The 8,623-nt window shown below is 36.5% G+C and overlaps 2 protein-coding genes and 1 pseudogene across 2 annotated transcripts; 1 reads left to right on the top strand and 2 right to left on the bottom strand.

The window, feature by feature from the left end:
• The first annotated feature begins 2,303 nt into the window (after positions 1 to 2,303).
• LOC141701712 (uncharacterized) lies at positions 2,304 to 3,948 on the top strand. The gene is made up of 5 exons (XM_074505344.1): positions 2,304 to 2,546; positions 2,617 to 2,718; positions 2,879 to 3,153; positions 3,250 to 3,546; positions 3,729 to 3,948. Exons 1-5 carry the CDS (start codon positions 2,304 to 2,306, stop codon positions 3,946 to 3,948), a joined length of 1,137 nt encoding a protein of 378 aa, XP_074361445.1.
• A 482-nt stretch (positions 3,949 to 4,430) lies between these two features.
• Positions 4,431 to 5,859, bottom strand: LOC141701709 (uncharacterized). Its single transcript, XM_074505342.1, has 2 exons — positions 5,271 to 5,859; positions 4,431 to 5,049 (listed from the first exon to the last, which is right to left on the bottom strand). Exon 2 carries the CDS (start codon positions 5,045 to 5,047, stop codon positions 4,634 to 4,636), a length of 414 nt encoding a protein of 137 aa, XP_074361443.1. The 5' UTR covers positions 5,048 to 5,049; positions 5,271 to 5,859; the 3' UTR covers positions 4,431 to 4,633.
• Positions 5,170 to 7,523, bottom strand: LOC141701708 (plasmodesmata-located protein 8-like; annotated as a pseudogene).
• Positions 7,524 to 8,623: the final 1,100 nt, after the last annotated feature.

The following is an 8,623-nucleotide window of genomic DNA, read 5'->3' as shown; positions in this document are numbered from 1 at the left end:
AATAAAATAACATTATATTCGTATATGCTGAACCATAAAGATATGGTCAGGGGTACTTGCCTTAATACGCTTTAACACTAATTTTTGACTGGCTTTGCACTGACCGGGATGCTAAGGATTTTAACTGGAACATACATGAACCAAAATACCCTAAATTAGACGGCCGAGTATGCTTGACTATCCTCGCTAACAATCTACCCGAACATTAACAAAATCCGACTCGTAATATATTCGGTATTATAATACATGAATCAATTAGGGCCCACGTCTTCGAAAATCGGTTCGTTTTCAGAAAATAGGTATATTTATCCTTTTATGAAATTAGGGTTATCGATTTTCGTAAGGTGTTTCATCACAACACATAATCAGATTTTGTTTAGAGTATGTTAATATAACTGATCGATGTTCCGATAGTCATTGAGTACAAGCCTCGTATTCCCGTAATATAATTTTTCCGGAAATTGGGCAGCACCTCCTTTGATTATCTGCTAACCCGTCGAACGTCCCGACGTCAAATCAATCACAACCAATTCAAACCAATACAATACAATTCCCAACCACCGATTCCAGTCAACACTGTCAATTCTCAAATTCACAAACACCAATTATTCGTTATTATCTGCATTTTATGTCTTAATTCGCATTTTATAACTTTATTCGAAATTCACAAAAATAATCTTAAAATCCCAAAATAATTAGGAATTAATAAAACAAAATTTCCTAGAATTTTTAAATCATTTTTGAAGCGTAACTCGGACCCGCATTTGGCGATTAACTGAAATAATGCGCGGGTCAATTTAATTCCAAAATTTTCCAATATAATTTTAAAATTAATGAAATATTTCAAACTTAATAAAATATGAATTTCGTAATTTTTAAAGAATCCCGGAATTAAATACGGTTTTAACAAATAATTGAAATCATAAAATCATATATGGCTAAATAATTGATGAAATATTAATTTCTCAATTTTAAAAACTCCTAAAAATAATTAATAAAATTATGAAGCTATAAAAATGATTTTAGAGATAATCCCCATATTTATGAAAATAAATCTTGAATATGATCCCTTTAAATACAAAAACAAAACAACACAGCTTCACAACTATTACACAAATCATCCTCGAACACCAATAATCACATATAAGTAATAATAATTTACTATCCAGCTGACAGAACCCACATACATATTTTATTTATGTAATTATTTAATATTTACACATTTAAACAATATAAAAATATACGAGTCGTTATAAAAGAGCAGGTGGGAGCAAACATTGCTGATATGATGGAAGATCATGAAGGAGATATTAGTGACAATGTAAGGGGGGTTCAGTGATGATGAATCTGACGAGGACTATAACCCAGTGGAGGATAGAGATGTTCTGAGTGATTGTAGTTTTTACTCTGATGCTTTAAACATGGATTCAACTGATGATAAGGTTTGTAATCACAAGATTTTGAGGGATAAGAAAAAGAAAGAGAAGGCCCAGGGAAAGGGAAAAAGAAACCAAATGATAGAGCAAACATTGTTGAGCAGCCTGCGGAAAAGGACACAGTTCCTGAGAATGAAAAATTGGAAGATGACAAAAGTTGTAGTGAAGATGAAGGAGGAAATATTAGTGATGCCTCTACTAACTATGCATCCAGTGATGAAGAGAGGATGACATGCAATTCAATTGATGAAGAGGAAGTCACATTTCCAGTCTTCAATCCCATAACTGACATGAAGGACCCAGAGTTTCAGCTTGGTATGTTATTTCCAAATGCTAAAATCTTCAGAGCTGCAGTGAAAAAGCAAGCAATTATGCACAGAAGACCTATTAAGATATGCAGGAACTATGGTATCAGGGTGAGGTTTATTTGTGAGAAGCCATGTGAATGGAAGATTTATGCTTCAAAGATGAACTCAACCAATACCTATCAGATCAAGGTATACAACCCTAAACATACCTGCACATCTACTTTTTATCAGAAACAAATTAATTCAAGGTGGATTGCTGAGCATTATGAAGATGAAATCAGGATGAATCCAACATGGCCACTAGTTGCTTTTTTGAAAAAAGTTGTTAATGACTGACATTGTCATGTTAGTGTATATGCAATTGCAAGGGCAAAGAAGAAAGCTTTGGACAACATAAATGGTAAACATGTGGATCAGTATGGGAGAGTATGGGAGTATGGGGAACATATTTTGAAGGTGATGCCTCAGTCAACAGTTCAAATTATGACAGAAGATCAAGAACTCAGAAGGTGATAGGAAGAGATTTAAAAGAATGTACATATGCCTTGGTCCACTAAAAATGGGATTCAGAAATGGTTGTAGGCCATTACTTGGACTGGATGGATGTCATTTGAAGGGCCCATATGGTGGCCAGTTGCTTGCAGCTGTGGCAACAGATGCAAATGATGGAATGTATCCCCTTGCCTGGGCAGTTGTAGAAACTGAGAATAATGACAGTTGGAACTGGTTTCTAGAGAGCCTCAAGTCTGACATGTGGATAGAGAATGATGGTGCATTCACTTTTATAAGTGACATACAAAAGGTAAAAGATTTGAATAATAATAATACTTCTATATATAATAGTAGTTAATGATTGGTTGGTGCTTTGGCAGGGCCTGATAAATGCTTTGGAAGCTGTATTCCCTAATGCTGAACACAGGTTCTGTGTCATGCATCTATATAGGAACATGTGGAAGGAGCATAAAGGCATTGGTGTGAGGATGTATTTGCGGTTGGCTGCTAGGGCCACCACTGACTTACATTTAACAAACATATGCAAGAGATGAAAAAAGTTAGTCAAATTTTATATTTTTCATATAAAGTGCAATTACATTTCACTAACTATACCCTGATATTTACATTTCTGTCCAACAGTTGTCAAGGAAGTGTTTTGAATGGCTTAGTGAAAAACCTAGAAGTCAGTGGTACCAGAGTGCATTCGGGAATCTTTGCAGGAGTGACATGTTTGTTAATAACCATTGTGAGGTTTTTAACAGCATAATCAGGAAATACAGGGATTTACCTATTATATCTATTCTAAAGGCCATTCATAATGATGTTATGGTGAGAATTCAGAAGAGAAGAGACAAAATGTTGAACAGCTATGCCCTCAATCCAGTGTGTCCTAATGCTATGAGGAGGCTGGACAAGTAAGTCAAATAACTTTCTTTAGGTACCTTTGGATTCATATATAGGGCAATATATCAGAGTAAAGGTTGTCATGTGACTTGGAGTGGAGGTTCTAGGTATTTAGTGATAATGTCTGCTGGTGGTTATGAGATGGTAGTAGATTTGGAGGCTCATAATTGTGTATGTAAGAAGTGGGGCCTGTCTGGTATTCCTTGTTACCATGCTTGTGCATGCATAGCATGGAGCAAGAAACCATATGAGCCTTTTATTCACATGTCATACACCAAAGACACGTTTTTAGAATGTTATTCAAACATTGTTGAGCCAATAGTAGGAGAGACAGAATGGACTGAAACACCCTATCCAAGGCCCTTGCCCCCAGAAAAAAAGGTTCAACCTGGGAGGCCAAAGAAGTAGAGGAGCAAGGTGAATGATATAGCTGATGCATCTGGAACAAAGCTTAAAAGACACAATATCAAAATAAAGTGTACCTACTGTACTGAGGCCAATCATAATATAAGGACTTGTCCTGCTAGGGTAAGCCTATTTATGTTCAATATTGTTGCTGATTATTTTGTTAAGACATTAATACTAGGAACAATGCACTTACACAGGCACATGATAGAGCAAATGGATGTGAGAAGGTGGTCAAGGTTAGGACTAAAACCCCTAAGAAGCCACAAATGACTTCTGACGGCCAGGATGCTTCCACTGAAGCTGGTGGAGGTGGAACAACAAATGAAGCAACTTTTGGGGTGAGTAAAAGGACCATTGCTGAAGACACTCAGGGGTGGGGTATTACAAAACAAAAGTAGAAGGGCAAAGGTTCAAAAAACTCCACTTCATATTGAAGGCACAACAGACAAATGTTCAAGGTCAGGGAACCACAACTACTAGGGCACATATTGAGGCAAGGAGGAGGCAAATGGAGGCTAATTTAAGCAAGCACCCTGTCTGGAAAATTTGAGTATTATCATAGTCTATTTGAACTTGGTATTAGGATGCTTTGTATACCCTATTGTCCACCTGATGTATGTTGCTTTATGTAGTTGCTTGGTGGAATATTTTGGAGGTCGATAACATTAAAATGTTAAACTTTTGGTACGGTGCTCATAATCTATTGTCACCATTTGATTAATGCTTAATATATTATGGGTTTTTGCTTATATTGTATTTGTCGCTCATTAATATCATACAATATGTTGCTTATATTATTCGTCGGATATTAATCATATAGTCTTACAATGTGCATTGTCGATTGATCTATAAGTGCTTCAAACTTAACGTAACAAAAATAATTATCAAACATATTTTCCAATCAAAGTCTAATATTACATTAACCAAAGCACCCCTACATTGTTCAAAGAAACCACCTAGTACATTGTACCTAAACAAGAACACCAACAATATACAACTAAATTGAAGTCACTAAATTGTGCATACTTGGCATAACTACATTTGCAAACCAAAACCATCTGCAAACAACAACCATTCAGTGCTTTAATCAGATTCAAAAGAGTAACCTCCATCCTCAACCACGGCTTCCTGTCCAACTGCGCCAAGAACCATGTTCATCATTAGCGAAAATAACACAAACATAGCAATGACTGTGAACTCTTGCTTCTTCTTCACATTATTCATCTCAGTTTGATGCTTTTCGATAAGCCTATCTATCCTGCGCCCGGACCTGTGCACCTGCTCAGCAATACTTTCTTGCAGCTCCTCAATCACTGCTACAGCTCGAGGTCCAAATGGTGGGTCTACCCACTTGTGGTAGCCACATTCTTCTTCGGCACATTCTCTGAACCTCCTTCCAGCATTTTCGCCGTACCAACGAGTCTTCACCACGCTCAACCGGTTGCAATCACATGCCAGATCAAGAATGTCATCATAGATTTCCATGTCTTCTGCCATTTCTGTAGAGGGTGGATGCAATTAGGGTTTAGATATCAAGCAATTGGGGTTGAGGGTAAATACAGTGGGGAATGGACTTAAATAGAGTCGTTGTATATTTTATTGACAAAACTGCCCCCACCAAAAGTAACGGTTATGTGCTCTATTTGACGGAAATACACTGACCACAAAAACGGGCAGAGTTCATGTACACGAAATTTCGAGAGTTTTTAAAATATGATACCTAAATTGGTCTGACACACAAAGTGCACATACACAAAGTGCACTTTACTCTTGTATAAAATGATAGATGATGGATGGTTGTTAACGATCGATTGTTGTGGACCAGTCCAACATTTGGCAGGTGAAATGAATATCGCAGCACCGTGAGTCCTCAGACATTGTGCACCATCTTAGTTGTGATTAAGAAGTTGCAGCCCGTTCACTGAAGTAATGAAAATGAATAGGCCAACCATAGAATATGTAGCTAATACAACTGATCCTACTGGTATCGGAAATTACAGTAAGTTTCCCGGAGATCACAGAAAAAGGAAACTCAAGAACATCGATGAACTAGCTGCGCCTGGGCCTAGTGACATGCTTTTCTGCAGAACGAGAGAAGAACTATGACAACCGCTATCCCAGCCACGACTCCGACGATTATGGCGACTGTTTTTCCAACATCATCATTGCTGGAACCTGTAGAACCATAACACTGTTGAGTAAATACTATGTATAATATTGATTGCGATGAATGATAAATTGATAATGTATGGGGTATAAGAAGACTTTATTCTTTTTGAAGATAACCACAGGCCATCGGTTGTTACTTTAGTTTGATGTAAAGAAAAAGGTTAAAGTTCTAAATAAAAGAAAAAGAGAACAATCCACTCAATTCCTTCTTTTTCCTCTGCAAGAGCTTCTGGTTCTGTTTGGAATTGCTATTAAAAATTGATGTGCCGTTAGAAAAAGTGTTGTTATAAAAATTAGATGATTATTTGGTAATTTTTTTGATATGTACATGTTTTGATGCAAAAAATTAAAAATAATGATGTTTTTGGTAATGTTTGATGTCTGCTTCCCGCAAAAGCTGAAAAACAGTTTTTTCTAAAAGTATGGGGGACTTACTTTCTCTAACAGCAGGTTTTAGGCCAAAAACACTTTTTCGAAAATCAGCTTTTAAATTTTACCAAACAGTTTTTTAACTGTTTTTCAGCGAAAAGCTGCTGTTGCTGTCAGAAACAACAATACCAAACACACCCTCTAGCCTCTGCTTTCGTTTACGATTAAACTCTTAAAAATAATATGGTTAGAATCAAGAAAAACATTACTTTAGCGAGTTTATTATTTTATCCGGAGTAAAAATACATTTTGTCCTTGGGACCGGAAAAAATTATTAATTTAACGAGGTTATTAGTTTATCGATTATAACTTAATCGAGGTTCAACTGTTTCATGTTCAATTGAAAAAAATTGATCTCGTTCTAAAATCACCAGCTTCATAGTCGCGTTTTAAAACATGAAAGTATAGAATAGCGGCTAAACTTTACCCGCTCTCACAGGTCTTAATTTGACAATCGTAATAGAATTTTCACACATATTTTTCTCTCATTCAAAAAGGTTGTTACCTAGCAAAAAATAGTAATCAAATATTGATATTGTCAGGATTTTACATACTTGGTGATGAATCATAGTACCCAGAAGCCCAGTATCTAGCATAGCACTGAGCCAAGAACACATCAGCTGCTTCCGCGGATCCGCACAAGCTTTTCAGCTTACCAACAGCATCCGACAAACACGAACCACAATCCGAAGCACTCATATCGCTCAAGCACTGCGCCAACCCTTCGACTAAACCCGAAGTACTAACCCTAAACCCTACAGCTCTTTGCAAGTCGGCAAGAACATCAGTCTCTACGCCTAAAAAACTCGACCTCATTACTAACACTTTTGCTGCACTTTCTAAACCTAAGACTCGTATCAAGCGTTCCAAGAAAATCAAAATGTTCGTATCTTACCAAACACGTATCTAGTTGTAAAGTAGCTCCATTTGCATAAGGACACAGTAATCCTACCTGACTAACTACACTTTTGATACATTTTGAACAATCAATTACCTTCTGATCACCTCTACATTGGTACAATCCGTAAATAGCAGAGTCCGGTAAAATCGAGGTGTCATTACCGAGAGCAAATGTGTTGTACAATGCATGAGAAGAGGAGGTGACTATTGAGGACAACAAAGAGTTAAAATTTGTTTCGAAAGGCGAGTTTGGTTGGAATTTTTCTTGCGAGCAGCTTCCATACATAAACATATTGGCTTTAACTTGAAGAAGTAGAAACAAGAGAAAGAGAAGTGAATATTGTGGAAGGCTTGTCAACATTTTTTTGTTTCTTCTTCAAGAATTGTGTTTCATTCATTTTGTTTGTAGGAAATTTGAATTAGAATTGGATGCTTTTTAGTGATCATTCTTCCAATTTCTCAATGTGTAAAGCTTTTACTTTAATAAAGAATCTAATTAGTCTATGTATAGGCCAATTTGATCATAAAATGCTTTTGCCAAGATAACATTATCAATGAGTTATTCTTGCATATATGCTTTTTCGGATATGTATTACATGGCCGAATCGATTCCGTGCTGGCTACTCGCCAGCATGAATTCGGCTGAACATTCGGTCGGTTCGGTCAGAAATCGAACTGAACCGAAAAAATCCAAAACCAAAAATCCTAAATTTTTTAAACCGAACTGAACCAAAGTATAGTAAATAACTCTGAATTTCCTTGTTATGATGATGATATTTATTTATTATACGGAAGAATATTATTCTCTCAGTGTGAACCATAGAAAGTGCTTGAAAAACAAATGTAATGCATACCAAACATTGCTTAGATACTGAAGATTTGGGAGCCAACAAAGAGAAGAGAATTAAGTTAATAATATCAAATGTCTGGCAAATAAGCAATTTTCAGGTCTATCCAAGAATTTTCATAGTCTTTCGATGAGGTTATAGAAAAAGGAACAATGGTTACATTCGTAATCTGATTCAGTTGTATCATTAAATCCTCTGTATGTAACCAGTCCCTTTTCTTATGCTCTGTTCTTCCATCCAATGTCTTTGAATTGCACAGTTGATATTATTACAGATACTTTTGTTTCTGCTGTACGAGAAGTCGAGAACAAAGTCTCATTCTCATATCACTTGAAGACATTAGAACATTCAATGATAAAATTGTGTACGAAACCACTCCTAGTAGGAAAATCACTGATCCATTGTAATAGCATCATAACAAGTGTTTGCATATGATGGATTTCTAGCCCCTCTCGATAAAACTTAAATCAAATAAAAATCTCTACTCATTTCTTGGTGTTACTTGTACAAAAATCAGTCCTAGCTTTAGCTTCTTAACTAAGCCTTAAGAATACAATGCACCTGGTTTAGTAAAAGTTGTGGTATGTTACGAGAACAGCTGGAGCACAGTTGAATAGCTCAAGTATCATCTGTCGTCCCAGGTTCAATCCTCGCTCACCCAAAAAAAAGAGGAGACCAGCTGCATATTGGAACGGCAGGGACAGAGATCGTACCCGAGTCCTCAGCC

Source organism: Apium graveolens, unplaced genomic scaffold (genome assembly GCF_009905375.1).
Source record: "Apium graveolens cultivar Ventura unplaced genomic scaffold, ASM990537v1 ctg4305, whole genome shotgun sequence".
NCBI classification, from domain to species: domain Eukaryota; kingdom Viridiplantae; phylum Streptophyta; class Magnoliopsida; order Apiales; family Apiaceae; genus Apium; species Apium graveolens.
Note: the sequence above shows the minus strand (reverse complement) of the source record. Positions and strands in the feature narration are given on the sequence as shown.

What these genes read in the sequence shown, in the direction of transcription:
- LOC141701712 (XM_074505344.1), top strand. Translation starts at nt 2,304, where the DNA reads ATGGGATTCAGAAATGGTTGTAGGCCATTACTTGGACTGGATGGATGT. An exon ending in TTATAAGTGACATACAAAAG is followed by an intron (nt 2,547 to 2,616) that starts GTAAAAGATTTG and finishes GTGCTTTGGCAG; the next exon opens with GGCCTGATAAATGCTTTGGA. An exon ending in CAACCTGGGAGGCCAAAGAA is followed by an intron (nt 3,547 to 3,728) that starts GTAGAGGAGCAA and finishes CATTAATACTAG; the next exon opens with GAACAATGCACTTACACAGG.
- LOC141701709 (XM_074505342.1), bottom strand. Translation starts at nt 5,047, where the DNA reads ATGGCAGAAGACATGGAAATCTATGATGACATTCTTGATCTGGCATGT.